The 18,567-nt window shown below is 51.4% G+C and overlaps 1 protein-coding gene across 5 annotated transcripts in view; it reads left to right on the plus strand.

Moving 5' to 3' along the window:
• The window catches only part of CTIF (cap binding complex dependent translation initiation factor), a 143,658-nt gene that overhangs the window by 116,299 nt on the left and 8,792 nt on the right, over positions 1-18,567 (plus strand). For all 5 annotated transcript variants that reach the window (XM_030004352.2, XM_030004351.2, XM_030004353.2 and 2 more), the window contains one exon: positions 5,950-6,105. In XM_030004352.2, coding sequence (XP_029860212.1) covers positions 5,950-6,105 — 156 coding nt within the window. The remainder of the gene's footprint in view (positions 1-5,949; positions 6,106-18,567) is intronic.

Below are 18,567 nucleotides of genomic sequence, written 5' to 3' on the forward strand. Positions count from 1 at the left end.
GGTAACCTGGACCTTCACCATGGGATGCATTTTGGAGACCTCTGTGATAAGAAGCGTTCACAGAGCTGTGACCATCATGAAACCAGGTCCACCCTGAAGGCCACCGGTAGGATTTGCTGCTCTTCCCAAAGTGGCCAAAACACTCTGAGAAGAAGCTGGTGCGTGTTCATCTGGTGCAGATCCAGCTTGGAGGAAACAGAGTGATGAAAATCTGTGGGAGTGAAATGCCTCATGGCTGGGTGAAGCCAGGACCTTTGCGAGGCTGGGCACAGAGTGTCATCTGTAATTTAAAGGCTTTATCTGCTTTAAATGTCAATAGCTCCTTTGTTGGAGTAATAATAATTGCCGTGATTTGCATGTCTCAGTCACACACCCCAAAGTACTTTGCAGAGGAAGATGAGTAAATCATTCCCGTTTACCAGCTGGGAAATCAGGGTACAGAGGTGATGGGAGCCCCAACAGGACTAGAAATAAATCTCAGTCTCCTGTGCCGCTGTTTCCCAGTCCTGTGTGGAAACTGTTGGCTCAAAGCAGGTTTTCTATCATCATCTTACTCTGCTTCATCTTATTGTCCCTGTGCTGGCAGTAGCATAGGCAGGGATGGTGTGGTGGGATCTCAGTATGGTTTGGTCCTCAGGGAGTGTCAGCAAGGTGCAGGCAGAGAGGCCGGGAGTGTTGCTGTGAGTGGTTGGAGGAAGAGCAGAGCCCATGGAAGAGCTGATGGTCCCACCTCGTGTCCCACCATCTCCGGTGGTTTAATACAGAAAAGGAGCTTGTGTAGTGGTGTCCACGTGGAGTGAGTTCTTCCCGATGAAGCTGTGGGTGGTAGCTCTGCTTCAGAGGCACTTGGTGAGACCCCGAGCATCCATGAGCAAAGGTGTTTGATCACTCCCTGGTGCTGCCACAGGTTTCTCCAGCACCTCCTGAGCTTCTTCTGAATGCTGGTGCTATAAACTACTCATCTCACTGGGTTATACTCCCCAGAAAGCAAAGCTATGCTCCACAGCCTCCTCCAAGCCAGGACTTAAATACAAGTATTATTTAAATTATAAACAGGGAATAATGCAGCAATGTTACATGTGCAAAATGTCATTTATTGGAGCCCTTTCTAGGAGAGTTTGGGGAGGGAGCAGGCAGAGGGTGTGTTTCTGCAGGGGAGCAACAAGGGACGGATGCTGTCCCAGCCTCTACCCGCCAGCTCCCTCCTCCAGCCTGTTTTATTTGTCTCAGGCCCTTTCCAAAGAGCCATTTAAGGCTCCAACCTTTTGTAGCACATTGCCAGTAAGATCAAGTATTTAGCACAGCCTCTCAGCTTTTTATATAGCGCCTAGCACTGATATCTAAGCATTATATATTTCTTTTTGTGCAGTATTTCTGACTCAGTATTTCCTGCCTCCTTGACAATGACTGAGTAAACAGCAGAGCTGCCAGAGGAAGAGCCCTGTGTTTACAGAGCAACAAGCCCAAATGTGTCTTTTTTTTTTCCATCAGAAGGTGGCAATGCTTAAATTAACCCTCATTTTTATCCCACACTAAACTTTTGCCCTCTAACTTGCTGCTGACAGAGTCAGCCATGAGTCGGTGGGCCCAGATCTGGGGAAAAGTTATTTGGGACTCGTCTTAAAAAAAGTGTGGCGAACTCCCAAGGGATGAATTTTCGGCTGCAGCTGTCCGGGCTGGAGCAAGGGCTTAGATCCGATGGCAAAATGATGCTTCTCATCCCGCTTGACTCTGCTGCCCACCAAAAATGGCAGAGGATGGATTTTTCTCCTCTCCAATGGAGTGGCCAGTTCTCTTGGCTCATCTAGCTTGGTCCTGGTCTTGGAGAGGTCTCACGTCTGGACCAAGAAAGGATAGCATTGCATGAGCTGCGTCTACACTGAGATAAGGAGTGGGCTTTCACTTGGGTGCAAGAGTGGAGACTCCCAAGATAAAGGCATTTTTCTCTTTCCATTGCTGGTGGGAACTTCAGCCAAGCTTAGAAAGGGTCCAGTGGGGAATGTCAGAGAGTGGGCTGAGCCGTGGCCCATCTCCATCATGCATGAACGCGGGCCACACCTGACCTACCCATCACGCGTGGTGAGGCCCAACGTGATGAACATGCTTAGCCTTTAGGTTTATGCCCCAAACTTGTCCTGCACAAGACCTCTTTAGAGGTCCCCTTGGCATTGCCCCACTTGCCGCATGGTTTCCCTATGAACTCTTCTCCCAAACCAGGCAGAGAAGGGAGGTCAGCCCTGCTACCTGGTATAAATACATTTTATTTTAAACTATAGGCACTGAAGGAAGGTCATCCAGTAAACGCGCCCAGATTATCTACAGGCTAGGGCACCCCCAAATTAGTAATACAATTCGTGTTTAAAAATACAGCCAAACTGATGAAAGATAATTTGCTTACTGCCCTGACATCACCACCTAAGCATGGGGCAAGCCAATCCACAGGTTATTTTTATATAACTCCGTGAGGCATTTCCAGAGCAAATAAAGTTCACTGGGCAGGGCAGTGACCCGGCCGTCTGGTTTCAGCGCTCTTCAGCCTCCTCAAGGCTTCTCATCAGTGGTGTGGAGGTCTGCAGGTCAGGGCACAGCTCCATCGGATGTGCCCCGGGCACATGGGACATGGGTTTTGTTCTCTGCTGAGCTGCTCTTCACTACCGGCCAGATCTTCACCTCTCCCGCGCTGTTGGTATGGCTCATCCATTTTGGTTGCACACCCTTTGGAGAAGCGATTGAGTTGCTCTCAAAATTCTCCATGCCCGGCGTGATGGGTCACGGGTCCTGCTGGGAGCACGTCCGACGTGCAACCAGGTGAATCACACCCGTAACTCCCTTGACCAAATTACCTAGATGACAACAGTGGTCTCCTCGAACATGGACACGCCAAGGGAGGTGGGACACCTCTGCATGGATGGCATTTGAGTAGGCTTGCCCATCTCTGTGTGCCGTGGTACTGGTCAAACCTGCTGTCTGAAGGCCAAATTTAAGGACAAAGCTCCCTGGGCCACCTTCCTCATGCGCACCGTGACACTGGTGTAGCACTGCCCTGCGGGGCCGAAGCAGATGCTTATCTCAGGATGCTTCAGGAGAGCCCTGGTGCTGCAAGTCTGGCTACCATGGAGGTTCAGCTCCTGGCAAGCCCAACTCTTGCCTGTAGGCAGGCATGGTCCAAAAAAACGTAATTACTACTCTGGCAAGGTGCTTTTCCTACTTTGTCAAAGGAATCGGTATGACCTCCCCCCTTCTGCAGAGTACATGGAAACGATCTTTTGCGAAATTTGGCCCAACCTGAGGCCGCAAATGGAGCAAAATTGTTCCTGCTGCAGTATCACATTCTGGGTGATAATGTTCACGGTGACCTCTGCATCCATCCCACATTCTGTCCCTTGCTCTCATCCTTCATGGGGGTCCATCAAAGTCTGCACAAGCTTTTTTGTGACTCGGGGGGGTTGGCAGTGGACCCCAGTCCCTTTTCTTTTTCAAAGGTCTTCTTCAGCTGCAGAGTTGGGGGCAGAATGTTTACTGATGTCTCTGTTTACTGATGTCTCTGCTGCATGGCATCACCCACTGGGTGCCATAGGATGAAAAAAGAGAGTGCTGGGTGGTGGCATCCCTTCCTGCCCAGCTCCTGTCCCAGGCCTAATGAGTTTGGTTTGGTTTGGTGGTTGTTTTATGGAATTTTTTGTTTGTTTGGTTGGTTTGATGGCTTTTTTACAGAAAATATTTTTTTTAAGAGAAAATGTTGAAGAATCAGTTTTCTCTCCTGCAAGGCTGCGGAGCAGGGCAATGTGTTTGAAGCAGGAACGGGAAGAAGGAGAGTTTTCTGCAGTGGCTTTTATTCTTTCCCAGTAATCTGGGACCACAGAGCCCATGTAGTTATCCCGAGCTGCTAGGAATTTCCCAGCATGTCCCAGGGATCCCAAAATACGGCCTGGCTCCTGGGGCATATCAGTGGGGACCTTCCCAGGCAGGACAGGCTGCTGGGGGGCATCCAGCCTGGGAAGGGCAGGACCCAGGTAGGATGCTGCATGAGATGCAGGAGAGAGCTCAGTGCCAGGGGATGGAGAGGTCTCGGGGCATCAAGGAAGAGCTCCAGGGTTCAAAGGGTGCTTTTTGTCCCAGGGCGGAGGTGGCCGGTGGGTGACCTTGTGGATGAGCGAGGCTGAGGTCCCCATCAGTGCAGATGAGGGGCACAGGATGCTCTCGCTTGGTTTTTTAATTTCTCAATAGTCAGGAGGTCATTTCTCTTTGACTTTTTTTTTTTATTAACATTCAAGTGAAAACTCCAGAACGAGTAATTTGGTAACCCTGGGGTGATAACCAGAGCTGGCAAATAACTCTCTCCTCCATCACTGCCCTGGGACTGGCTGGCTAATGAAAGGACGAACTCTGCAAACTCCCCCAGAGAGTCTGAAAAGACCCAACAGGATTTGGCTGCAGGTTGACTTCGGAGTCACAGACACAGTTGGGCAATTGCCTTATAGAAATGGGTGTAGAGAGGAATTAGTCATCACTGTTTGGTTAATAAGTGCCTTGGTTATTTTACAAGCCTTTTTCCTGCATATGCAAATATATTATTTTTTTTTCCTTTTGTAATGAAACATATAAATAGCTCCTGTCTTGGATCTTCTGTGCATACAGTTGTGTCATGAAAATAATCATCGCGCTTTTGCCTGGCTTTCTTTAGCAGCGGCTTTACTTCATTTCAAAAGAAAGATCTCCCGTGTGTTGTCCAGGGCATGAGAGCAAACTTTGGTGTGGTGGCTTTTATATCTCCCTGGCTTTGCAGAGTGCAGCTGCGGGTCGGAGCATTCGCAGCAGCAAAGCCCTTTGTCTCAGGCAGTAGGAATAAACTGAGATGAAAAAGATATAAGATAATTTATTTAGTTGCTGGATTTCAAATATTGTGCAACCTGCACTGGGAACACATGGTGTTGAGAACGAACTTGTCCTGTTCTTTAATTTTCCCCTACTTAGTGTCTCTTAATTTTTAATACTGAGGAAAGGTCACTATGGAGACAGACAAGCAAAGTCGTGTGGGACAACTTACAAGAAGCTCTGCGGCACTGCTGAGAGCCCAGGGAAACCCTCTTGGCTCTGAGTGCGATGCACTCTCTTGTGCCACCCTCTAGAAAGGTTTTTATTTGCTTTTCTGTGTTGCCCCTTGCTCTTTGCCACACACTCCCAACACACACATCCCTTTTCATATCCTGCTTTCGGGCAAATCCCTTTTTTTCTCCCCAGCTGGAGGACTGATGGGGAGGCAGCTATCTCCCTGCACGCTTCCTCCTGATGTTGCTCCATAAATCACGTCATTCGGATAATCCTTGGTCATGGCAACCATCAGCTCAGGAGCAGGGTGACCTTTTAATGCCAAGCCCAGGCTGCCCTGATCTTCTGGTCGGGCAGGGAGCCAGTCTCTGCCGTAATTTCATGAGACCCCAGGGAGCAGCCAGGCCATTAGGATGCCCCCGACCAGACACTGGGTCTGCCGAAGATACTGGAATGAATGGGCTGGGCAGGTCCACCTGGACCACCAAGCCCCAGCATGGCCACCAGCATTCATTGCGTTTCCCCTGCATTTCATTTAACTTCTTTGTTGCTGCTTTTATTCAGTCTTGGTTGTGAATATGGAAAAGAGTCCCCGTGCCTGTCTGAGGGGGAGGGCAGGGCATGGGGGATGCCGTCTCTAGCGCAAGCCGTGACAGTTATTGCAGGGGTTGGTGATATTTCTACAGTACCTGCTTTCTGGTGGCTTTGCTGTGTTGAAATTCCAGCCACTCCGCGTGCGTTGAGTAATCTCCCCGCTGTTACTAAAGAGTCAGTCTGTCTGTCTTCCTCCCCCCACCCTGAGTTTCAATTTCCTCCTAATTCTCTCTCTAGACAGCCGTTGCCTCTCCCATGGCGATGCGGTTTTGCTGATGCAGCCTGTTGTCTCTGTCCCTCTTGCAGAAGGATTTCACCATGCGGGAGGAGTTGCAGCAGCGGGACGTGGAGCGCTGGCTGGGGTTCATCACCTTTCTCTGCGAAGTCTTCGGCACCATGAGGAGCAGCACCGGAGAGCCCTTTCGAGTCCTTGTCTGCCCCATTTATACCTGCCTCAGGGAGGTAAATGCCTTCAGTTCATCCTTCTCCATCTGCGGGCCAAGCCGTTGTGTTGCACTGCTGAGGTGCCCGTGAATTGTAGATGTTTGCTTTACGATTCCTGGAGGTTTGCTTTGCCAGCATCAACGCTTCTCACCCCAAACGTACCTACATCTGCAGGGATGCTTGGCTTTTCCTGCATATTGTGTTTCTGCTAATTAAAAGCACGTGCTCCAAGCAAGACCCCTTTGTCCAAGGGTTTGCAAAGCCCAACAGCTGGGATTGCAAACCCAACGTTTGAGTTTGCAAATCCCAACCTTGCAAAAATCCCCATTGAAGGGTCTTAAAAAGCTTCTTAAAAGCAGGTGAAGCCACCTGAATAGATGAGATAGACTGAGGGGAGGAAGGAGGGAGAGAGGTGAGGTCCCATATGTCCTTACTCCCCACCTAGTGCAGCAGAAACCCAGCCCTGTCACCGGGGTTGGGGACATTTCGGAACCTGAGCTTCTGATGAGCTCGTTTCAGAGCCTGGGCTCCTGAGCTCCCCATGGTTCGGTGTGGTGCCAGAAGCCTCGGTGAGGACAAACAAAAGACAACTCAAATGTTCATGTTCAACAGAGCAGGAGAGGGCTTTCCCCCATCCTGTTTTAAAGATGGTTTTGTCTCCTGCTGCTGTCTGTAGAAGACTTTCTCAGAAAAATCTGCCTTGTTGCCCGGGGTTGGAGCTATGAATCTCAAATTGTCATTAGTGCTTCTGTGAGGCCATAACTAACTCACTGTAAAATCAGTTCTCTGCTAGACCTTGGGCAAGGGAAGGATAAAGAAACTGCCGGTGATGACTTTTTTACACGCATGGGAAGTTTTCTCTGAATGCAAACACATCATAAACATTTTGTCTTCACAGTAACATTGTGGGTAGGGTTCACAGACGGTGACTGTAGCAGTGAGAAAGAGTCCAGGCATCGTGACGAGGCACACATATCCAGAGGAGGAGGTGGGAGAGGGGTGCTAAGAATAGCCTAACTTCCCCCAAACCTCTGCCCACAGCAGTATGTGTCACCTTATGGGGAAGATCTTGGCATCTAGCAAAGTCCCTGTTCCCCTTCGCTTCCCATCACAGTCGTGACACAACCCAGCCCTGATTCTGCCAGGATTTTTCCCTGCCCACTCCTGTCTGTCCTTGCTGTGCCGTCGTGGTCCCTCTTGTCACCTTGCCAGTATGTGGGGACATGGTGGCAATCTAGAGGTGCGTGGAAGGACGTGAATTTGATGTATCAGGGATATTTTTTGCTACAGGGCGGCTCCATGAAAAGCCTTTGCTAATTATATCAAGACATCATGCATAAATTTGCTTCTTAAAAATACATCTCTCTGTTCCTTAGCAGGACAGTGTCCCCGTGATGTTGTTTGTCAGAGAAGAAGACTTAGCTTAGCTGACATGGGTGAGCCTGAGTCTTCCAGCTCTCCTCCCCCAAAATGGTTGATTTGTGACTGCTCATTCTGCAGGGCTGTGACCTTGACTCACACCATTCCACTTCCATGGCGCTGGGATGGGTTTTCGTCTTGCCGCAGTTTTTTGCCGCTGTCAGCTAATCCTGATGCAAAGGACCAACTCAGGGGAACAGGACCACCTATTTATCAGCAGTGATAGGTGCCAGGCTCTGAGATGGTTGCCAGAGCCAAAGGCAGGCTGTAGATGCAGCCGAGGAGGTGGTGATGGGTTCTTTCAGCTGCATCAAGGAGAGGACAGGGACATTTGCACAGGATGGCCCTGCCAGGTGCTCCATGAGATGGTGGAAATTCCCTTAATTGTGCAGAGTGCTCATCCCTTGGTGAGCTTCATGAAGCACAGGGACTGGTGTCCCAGGGCAGCAGGGGGTGTCACCATGGCCTATAAGGTTTGGGACATCCACTTGCCTCAGGACAGGTTCACAAGGTGCAGTAGCGCTCATCATGGGTTTTTTTCCCGTTCCTGCTGGTCATCACGTACGTCCCTGTGTACAATCTTAGCCCCTCACCCCTAATTCCTTCCCCTTGGGCATCCCCCAGCAAAGCCCCTCCGTGCTGCTTAGCTCTCTCTGCCTCCATCCACCCAGCCTTTGACGATAAATCATTATCAGAGGCAAGATAACATCTCTCCCTCTGCCTGTCCTTTCAGCTCCTCTTGCTTTTTAGTTTCTGTCTCTTTTTTTTCCTTTTTCCCTTTTCCTTTATAGCTTTGGCAGACTCAGCCAAAGGTCAGCGAGGGAGTGAGCAAGAGGAAGGGGAAAGTTGCCTGATGACTGAGGCAGGAATGTCTCTTCCCTTCCCCCTGCAAAGCTTCCTCTCTCCAGCTCCTTTCCTTTCCCCCTAAATAAAAGCTTATTAACACCATCATTAGCTGTGGAGCTGGGCTGGGAGGGAGAAAGCGAGGATGGCAGTGAGGACATCAGTGCTGGGTAGCCTGGTGAGGAGGAGCTGGGGACGTGGCTGGGGCATCGGGTGGCAATGCCGGTGTTATTTATTGAGCGGTGTGGATGGGTTGGTTTTGTGGGCTGGGAAAAAAAAATCAAAAGAGAAGTTCATTTCAGGCGAGGCTGGAGTGATAAATGCTGGGGTTTGCTGGTTAATCGAACCAGCGTTCATCACCGTCCTCAGGGAAGCAGGCAGACCGCTGCGTTTTGATGTCAGCCACGGGAATGGGTGATTAAACACGGCAAAGGAAATTTGGGTCAGAGCTGCCGCCTCGCCTGGGCAGCATTTCGGGAACCAAGGGAGTGGCTGTGCTCCTTGGCACAAACGTGGTCCACGCCGAGACCCCATGTCGGAGGGGTCTGCTGCATCCTCCTCTGCATCCATCGCCTGAGCTGCCTGCTGGAAAACAGGGTGGGGAGAGAAGGAAGGGTCTACCACCATGTCTGACATGGTGACTGCCTCTCCCAGGAGCTGGATCCCCAAAGAATCAAAAAGCTTAATTTCCAGAACCATTCTGAGGGTTTGGGTTGAGATTTATGCGGGCAGAGAGTGTCTTCACAACAAGGTCTGGTGGGGTCAACATTGGGATTTTAGGCAGAGATGGTTTGCCAAGAGAAGAAAAAGGTGGGTCCAGCTCTCATTAAAATGGTTAGATGGCGTACGGTGAGTTTGGACGGTGCTTTAGATCAAAACGCATTTTTCTGCTTGGAATAGTGCGTAGTTTAGGTTGGAGAAGGGAAGTGGATACCCAAGCTCAGCCTGAAGGTCAGCATTGAGGACAGTTGGGGGAAAGGAGGGATTTTTATGGTGACCAGAGGAGAGCCTTTTGCAGATGAGAACCAGAGCACTATTGCAGCCATCAGATCTGGGGAGCCTGGGAAAAGAATAACAAAGCAGAGAAGTTAAATAGAAATAGAAATAAAAGAAAGAGCTTTCCTCCTATTCTTCCCTCGGAGCTTTGGGGAATCGAGGGCGAGCTGGAAGAGGGCGTTGTTCCCAGGGAAAGGCTTTCCCCAGGGATGGTTGTGCTGCAGCCAGGGCACCGCAGGCTTGGCCCTTGCCTGCTTCCAGCCCTGGCTGTCCTCACGTGGGACCAGTGGTGGCATCTTCCAGCACCACGTTTTTCCATGAGTCTTTATCTGGCTCGATGAAAACACTTTTAGCAGTTTTAGGAAGTTGTCCTCACTCCCGTGCTTGATGGTCTAAGCAAGAGGGATGTCCCACTGTCTTCTCCTAGCCCTACAGCCCATGTGCTCTCAACTCTGGCCTCACTTTATTTCACAAAACCACACCAAATGTGTCCCTGTAGGTCTTCTTCTGCCCCTCCAGGATGGTGGGGACTGAATGTGCTGACATTCTTGCTGCCCCAAAGCCTCTGCCCCATGCCCAAACACCAAGGACCATGTTCAGCCCCGCTCCAACAATACTTCACATTGCACGTCCCTCAAAAGCAACTAAAACCGGGAGAACAACCAAGGGACTTTGGTTCTTGCAGCCTGGCCTTATTTCTTCTTCTTTGTGGCCTTCAGCAGAGTCAGCGAAATGTAAAAAATGGGTTAAGACCAGGGACTGGTAAATGTCAGTTGAACCATCAGTGGGGCAGGAGCGCTCCAGAGCCCTGTGCCTGGTGCAACAAGTGCCCCATGGCTACTGAAGACATAGAGATAATAAATAATATTATTTGCAATCTATTGTTCACTGATTATCACTACTTTTGCATTTCCTAGCTCTTTCCTAAGCATGGTTGGAGCTGGCTGTTCTTCATCCAGCTCTGTGCTGCCCATGGCTGCGTCTGTGTCAACAGGGTTGGCCCAGCTCGCTGCCCTCCCCGCTTCGTCCCCCAGTGCTGCTGGGGAGGAGAAGCATTAGGACTGGGTCCTGAGGGACCTGGCCCAGCTCTTGGTGATGGCTGAGGTCTGTGGGGAAGGAAGGATCGTAGCCAGCTTGGAGCCATGGTTGTGTTCTGCAGAAGCCAGGACAGATGAGTGGTGTCGGGAAGTTTGGCTCCTCTTGTGTCTCAATCTCATCCTCAGCGGATGTTGTTGGGACGCCAACCCAGGAGGTGCCTCTGGGCCTGGGAGCTGCCACCTTCCTGCCAGCCCTCTGCCAGGAGGAGCTGCTTCCAGCCAAGGTGGTTGGTGTCGAGTGCTGCTTTGGATGCATTTGTTTATTTTTATGACGCCATTCAGTAGTCAGACCTTGCTTTACAGCCAGGTAACCTGAGCAGTTGCCTACGGCAGCATAGCGAGGAGGTGGAAAAACTGGCTTGCGGGACCTAAAGCTCAAGAAGATGCCAGGTGACGAAGTCACTGTGGTCCCCTCAAGGCACGTTGCCGACTGGGGTCCCACAAGGGCAAGCAACACAGGCTGGGCTCTGCCCCCCCTCACCCCCCATAATAACCCTATCCCACTCCTCACCTATTTCCCTGTGCTCTTCTCCTGCGCAGGGCTTGTTTCTTGTTGAAAGTTTAAGGTTCCTCTTGACTCTGTCCTCCAGCCCACTGAGATCCCTCTGGATGGCAGCTCCTTGAGCACATTGAGTAGTCCCCCAACTTGGTGTCATCTACCGACTTCACAAGACCGTGCCTCTCACCTCCTCCAGGTCATGGATAAGGATGCTGAACAAGGCAGGTCCTGGGATAGATGCCTCGGTACTCCTCATCACTGGCCTCCAGGCAGAGTTGGGAACCTGTTGAGCCCAACTATCCAACCAGGCTTTTTACCCATCTGGTTATCCACCCATGATGTCCTGGCTTGGATACAAGGGGATTGGATTCCAGGGATGACAGGGAGCAGCCTTGCTGCAGCACTGTCCCACTCTCAGCACCCATGGGTGCATCGGACGGGGCTGTTGGGGCAGGTTTGGAGAAACCCCATCACAGAGAGACTAATTAAACTGCAGAACTGCTTCGTGCAGGAGGCTGTGGCTGCAGGACTAATTCACGGAGGTCCCTGCAGCCTGAGGGGGTTATTGCTGCTGGGGCTGGCTGGGTACCCTGGCGGTATCACCCTGAGCATCACCACCCATAAGGGAGATGTGGGCTTTGACCTGACCCACGACAGATGCTTTTATGGTCTTATTACCAACCTTGGGGACTGAGGGCAGCACCCGGGAGCGGTGAATCAGCCCCACAGAGTCAGCGGGGAGCAGACCCGGCAGGCTGGCAGCAGGCAGGACAGTTGCTCCTCTGCAGGAGTTGTCTCCTACCTCCAGTCTGGTTGGCAGAGACAGTCCCATTTCAGCATCGTTTAAAATCTTGGCACGCTCCCATCGCTTCCCTGCCTTGGTACACGCTGCTAACTGAAAGCCTCGGGGTGGTGGTGCAGGGAGGATAAATACTCCCCGTCTAATTGCCTTTCCCCCACGTCTGAGTCTGCGGTGCAGCATGTAGACGGGTATCCACTCCCCTCCCTTCTCTTAGTGCCTGTTATCTCCTGGGGCCATGCTGTGTAATTTAGCAAAATATTCTAACACGGTAATTAACGTCTAAACTTCAAGAGGGCACTGCCTTTTCACTGTCTCCTTCAGAGGAAGAGAGAGGAAAACCTTCCCGGCTGCAGTCAGATGAGCGAGGAGGGTGGTGCTGTTTGGAAAAGAAAATTGTATCTTTTTAACGTGGTTTTTTTATTTTTTTAATCACTCTCACTTTTTAAAAAGCATCAGCCTTTTGAGTCAAAAAAGGGTCTTTGGCAGTATAATGAGATGCTAGGATTTTTAAGATTATTCTCCTAGTTAGAGAATGAGACAGAATTCTTCCTTTATTGAATGAGCAAAGGCACCAAGGGGGCCAGATCCTGACCCCGCACCACCCTTCCACTCAGGTAGCTCCATGAGGCCAGATCTGACCGGAGAAAGTAAGTCCTCTATGAAGAAGGGGACCTATTTCCTCATAAAAGTCCTCTTCTGGTCCCCCCATCTGGTTCTGCAAAAATCAGTGGTTTGGTCTTCAGTCCGGCGGGACTGGGATAAACTGGGAAGTGGTTTGTAGGGGGAAAGGATGGAAGAGGGGTGAGGGATGCAGGCATGGGAAGGAAGGGATGCCAGGGAAGGAGGAAGAAAGAGGAGACTGGGGGTCCGGGACACAGGAAGGAAGGAGAAATGGGGAGAGCAAACAAGTGGGGAAATGTTGTGGGAATCCAGAAGAGAGGTCTGAAGACCTGGAAGAGCTGGGAGAAAAGTGGGATTTAGAGCAAGCAGGGTACACTGATGCGTGGGGCGATGTGGACCTTCAGAGCCGTGGGAGGAGGTAGCGCGCAGGAGCAGGGATCTGCAAAGAGGAGGGACAGGCGCGTGTCTGTCTGTAGGACCATGCTCCCAGCAGGGATGGATGTCCCCATGCCTCCACGCCTGCTGTGCAATAAATAAATAAATAGCCATGTAAAAAGCTCCAGCTCACACAGACCCCCTGTAGCTGCGCTGGCAAAAACCCTCCTGTGAATGCAGCTTGTATGGGGAAAAAAAATTCCCTTTAATTGGCATTGTTTCGGTTAAAGGGCAGAATTAAGGTGAAGGAGATCGGTTGTTATTTGGGAGCGGATGAGGACAGACCAAAATGAGAAGGGCTGCGCGATGCCTTTGAGCCCAGCTGCTCTGCTGAGTATTTTGTGTGGAGGAACATATATTCTTGGAAAGCTACAGGACTCGTTTAGTCCCAGCATTAAAACCATAATGGCATATTTTAAATAGGGGAGGGGAAATGCCACCCTAGTTTCTCTGGGACCCATGGAGAAGGCAGAGGAAGCAATTAGGGCAGATAAAGAAATGAAGCTAGATACCATCTCACAGGATGGTCCCTCCTCCTCGCGTGGCTTTGTTTTTCTCCTTCACCCTCCGTACCAGGCATTGTTAGTTCCCAAAAACCCTTTCAATGGGATGTAAACACAACTATTTGCGTCTGCCGCCATGCGCTCTCTCCCTCTGCCGAGCCAGGAAAGCGGAGAGCGTCCGGCGAGCCAGGGTGGAGCCCGTTGCAATCAAGCGCAATGGTCTTGCCACTGTTTCTTTCCATGTTTTGTGTTTCCCCAGGACCCTTGGGATGAGATCACATCCTCTTCTCCCAGGGTTATTATGTCTTCGGCCGGGCAGGATGAAGCCAGCCATCTGGGTGGCTCGGTCTCCCTGTGCGCGCAGACTGGGTGGCTCTGTCCGTCTGTCTCACCCACCTTTGGGTCCTGAAGGGCCACCTCCAGCCAGGAGACGTGTAACCACCAGGCTACTGTTGGATTGCAGCGTCTCGGTTGATGAGTGACCAGATTTTCTTCATCATTGTCTCCAGTAATTGCCTCGTAATGGTTTCCATCTTCGTAGGAATCCCTTCTGCTGTTCCAGATTGGGGGAGAGAGAGTCATGTTTCATGGTTTCCCTTGTCTACAGTGGAAAGGAGTAGGAGGAGTTTCCCACGATTGAGTACAGGGGTTTGTTCCTCTGGCCTTAATTCAATTTGCTGTTAAGTATCTCTCAGTTCCTCAGGAGCCTGACAAGGAGGATAACCAACATTTTGGTTTACTCGATGCAATAAACAAACTAATCTCTTCTTACCATCCTCCCAGGAAGTCCTGGTTGAGTAACAGGAGAACAGAAGTCTCCTCCTCAGCAGAGAGCAGCACGTCACTGCGAAAGGAGTAGCTGCCACCAAACAAACTCCTTCAAGTTGTCCAAAATACGTTAGGGAAAGTGCCTCCTATGGACACAGCCGTGCCGGTGCAAGCAGCTCCAGCCCAGAGCTCCTTCCCCCCTGTGCCGTCTCCTCTGGGCAGCTGCTTGTGGGACCAGCAGTGACCCATGCTGGTGGCCTGTCCCTAATGGAGCAGCGTGAGTTGCTGTCAGCATGTTCTTACCCGGGCTGAGACCAGGCCACCCCAGTCAGGGAACTGGGAAGAGGGACCCCCTCCATGAGATGCATGGGCTGGTGGCACCTTGTGTATCTTCAGTGGGCTTGAAGACTTCACCAGATCCCCAGAGAGGCGTAAGCAGAAGGCCGTGTGGTGTGGAGAGAAGCACCATTGCTAGTGGATGCAGCCCGACGCAGCCTGCCTCGCCAAGCTCAGCTGCGTTTTCGGAGCCTGGCAAATAACGTTTTGGAGGACAGCAGAATCTGTGCCTTGTGCAGAGATCAGCACAGGCAGCTCTGTAAGGGAAAGGTTTTCCCTAAAACTTTGTGTTTGGGCAACCTTAGCATCAAATGGGTGAGCAGAGAAGATACCGCTTATGCCTTCTTATGGGCTTCTGACTTATGACGCTTACGACTTCTAAAGGGTTTCTCTTTCCAAGTGCTCACCTGTTTCTTCTCTAGGGAAATGTCTCACCTGACTTCCCTAGCTCCCAGGGTATGCCCACAGAGGGACTTGGTACCCCTTTAGAGAAGGTGGCACCTGGCACAGCTTGTTGGTGGGTGCAGGATCAGCCCAGCTGACCTTCTGATGTCCTGGGTCGAGAAGCTGATACTTCTAATGGGAGCAGATTGTAGAAATCCTGAAACTGGCCTTGCTGGTGGAATGTTTTGTAATTACTCATCCCCCACACCCTCATTTGTACTTTGCATTTTCCCCAGTCTTGGCTGTTTTCACAACCCCATGCTGTGTGACAATAAGAAAAGTGGAGTTGTAGCAATTGCTCGTAGCTCAGAGAAGTGCGTGACTCTCCCCATGCAGAGCAGCCAAGCAGTCCCATGGATCTTATCTCAGGCATCTTCCTTAAAGACTTGCGACAGTAGGTCGATAAGGGGCCGCTGGAAAAGCAGAAAATTGCTATTGATGTCTTTCTGCGGAGAGCCTGTGAAGTGCAGCAGAACTGGCTTGTGCTCCCAGGAGGACCCATCTAGCAGACTGCGAGGCTTCCAGGAGGTTTTGGGGGCAGGAGTTCCCCAACTGTGGTCCATTAGACCACCAAGAGTGCCTGCAGAGCTGTGTCAGCGGGGCAGCATACCCTGCGCCTTAACAGCACTCCCAGTTGTAGGGGATGATCATAGAACCATAGAGTCATCGAATGGTTTGGGTTGGAAGGGACCTTTAAAGGTCATCTAGTCCAACCCCCCTGCCATGAGCAGGGACTGAAAAGTCTGGCCCCATCTTTCTTATAAGCCCCCTTATAAGGAGGTCTCCATGACGATCCCAACCGCAGAGCTGGAACAGATCCATCTTGTTGAGGACAAAGTCCACCACAGCCTTTCCCAAGGGCTCCTCTGGTTAAAAACAGGACTGGGAAACACCATCTTTCCTGCACCCTTTCAAGTACAGTACGTTCATTCTGCTTAAATTCCAAGTGGCACAAGTAGCTGGTTCTTTCCTTCTCCCTAACCGAAATGTGTCTCCGTTTTCACCCGTTGCCTCGTTTTACACCAGTGAGCTGGTTGCTACACCTGGATGATGCGTTTGCAACACCTTGGTTCCTCTGCGGTCGTGGTCCACGTTCCCCGGGGGGAATACCAGCAGGCACCTCCTCGTGACCCACGCGTTAGATGAAAAGCATACCTGTGGGCAGGGACCGCAGAGCGGTTGCGAGGCTGGAGCTTCACGCCCGAGGCTGTCTGGATGTCCATGTGTGTTGCCACCTGGATGGATGAACCCGAGATGCCCGTCGGGGCGCCGGGGCAAGCGGCACATGGGCTGCGGTCAGTCCTGCTTTCGCTGGGTCTCAAAGATATCCCAACGTCTTCGTGGCTCTGGGTGGATATTTTCAAGCTTTCTGTGCTTTCACGCTGGAGTCATCACCAAAGCATCAGAAAACACTGCATGCTAAGAGGTAGTTTGTGGCAAACGTTGCTTATATGTCATTTTGCAAGCGATATCATACACAATAATTAGTACCGTGCCTCGCAGGAGAAATATCGTTGCAGCTGGAAAGGGTAATGTATGCGTTGGGCAGCTCCCACTCCACCTCTCGGGGAGAATTGCTGAAGAACACGATTAAACCTGCGTGGTTTGGTGATAAGGGACGGTGGGGCAGGTTCTCCGGTCCTGCTCGTGGCGTGGGCACCCCTGAGAATACCAAGTAAGCACTTTAGCTTCTCAGCAGCCCAGATGATCTCAGAAAGCAGATAATAAACCCAAATATTTGTGGATATGTGAATCCCATCAGCTTAGCTCTCTGGTTTGCTCCTCACGGTCTGCACCGCATGCATGTGCATCCATTGCCGTTCAGGAGGACCAAGCTGGTTCTGTGATGAAGCACAGCTGCAGTTTTGGGGCTTCTTTGCCCCATCAGCTGCTGTTGCATGCCCACCCCGTGGGGCTTGTGATGCTTGCCTCTGCAAAGATGTAAAGAGCAGGTTTTGGGGCCACGGAGGCCAGGGGAGACTGGTCCCAGTAGCGTGCCACAGAAACCAGTTGCACTCAGGAGCCACCCTGCAAGGCACTGCAGCTCCCCCACTACACGCAGCACTTCCAAGAGCAGATCTTACAATTTATTTTGGGTTGCTTACAAAAATATTTAGCACCCAGAGCCGCCCCGGGCACGCTGGCCTCGCAGAGGACCTTGCCCAGTGCTCCATCTCTCAGCAGGACACAGAAATTTGGAAGAGGAGGAGCCCAATATCTTCCACCAGTCTGCAAAGCTGCTAGTCCAGCACCAGAAACAAAAGTGAGAAGCCTTTCGCAACCGAGGCTGGGTATTATATGACTGGCCGGGCAGATTCTGGCATGCAGCCTTCTCTCTTAGGAAATCAAGCAGACTCTTTGTCTGCTTTCCAGCAGGAACTGCTGCTTTCATTGCCCGGCTTCGCCCGATACGGGGGAAACCGGCTGGAGAGCAAAGGGAAGTTTTTCTCGCAGACAGCCCCAGCCTCCGGGGGATGATTACAGGTTAAACCGAGAAGCGTGTGAGTCTCAGCTCACCTGCCCTGTTGTCTGCTTTGTGCTCCTTTTTTTGATTCCCTCATCCACGTTCATCAGCTGGCTTGAACCGTGTGGGAAGCTGGTGGAGAGGGATGGGATGGTGCCCATGGTGGGATTTGGGCAGATGCATGTGGCAGGGAGGAGCGGTTATAAATAGTTAAATAAATAATAATTTCAATGTGGGAGTGCTAATTTAATGGGTATAGCATGTGTACATTAAAATATTTTAAGTAAATATGAATGAGATTGCAAATGATGGATGCAATTGGTTGGGTTCAGGTTTATGGTCACGCAAGTGCCGGTACTTCAGGGTTGTGATTTCCCTGGAGGTCTCGAAGCGTTTGCACCATTTTTTCTTACAGTGCCGTCAGGGCCCACATGGGGGTCAGAGAGGTTTGGGAAAGGCTGTGCTTTTGCTGAAGCAACCACCCCGCTGCTTTGGGGTGCCTGGTGCTCGCATGGGGCGAAGCAGCCTTTGAGAAATACATGCAAAATGTCATCGGTGGGTGAGGACATCGATGGCAGGACCCCAGGCAGCACGGTCCTTGCAGTGCAACCCTTACTGTCTGCCTTCAGCAGCAGTTCAGTGCCCATGCCAGGCTAGGGAGAGCAAACTGGGCTCCTTGATCTCCTCCTGTCCCAGCATGCAGGGGTCAGCAGCAGAAAGGTGGTGCCTGCACCCCGGCGAAGCTCCAGAGCCCTCCTCCAGCATCCTAGAAACATAGTTGTGATCAGGAACATGCAGAGGAACAGTGACATCTTTCTGATCCTCCTGCCTTCGGATCGTTGCACTAATGCAGGTGGCTGACAACCCCCTGTGGGCACGGACTTGGACTCTGGTTCCCAGAGCACCAGCAGATCTGCTGCACAGGGCCATGCCTGGATTTGGTGGGCAGGTTGTGGACCTCCCCAGCCCTCATATCACAGGCAGAGGTTGAACTGTGGCCCTTGGGACTGGTTATCTCTTGGTGCCTCGATGGAGCAGTGGAGCACATGGTGCCTGGATGGACGAGGTGGAGCACATGTTGCCTCGATGGAGCAGTGGAGCGTGTGGTACTTGGATGGATGAGGTGGAGCGCATGGCATCTCAGTGGACGAGGTGGAGCACGTGGTCCCTGGATGGATGAGGGGGAGAATATGGTCCCTCAGTGGACAAGGGGGAGCTCCTGAATTCTACTTGTTCAGCCAAGTCACGTCAGA

Source organism: Aquila chrysaetos, chromosome Z, assembly GCF_900496995.4.
Source record: "Aquila chrysaetos chrysaetos chromosome Z, bAquChr1.4, whole genome shotgun sequence".
Lineage (NCBI taxonomy): Eukaryota > Metazoa > Chordata > Aves > Accipitriformes > Accipitridae > Aquila > Aquila chrysaetos.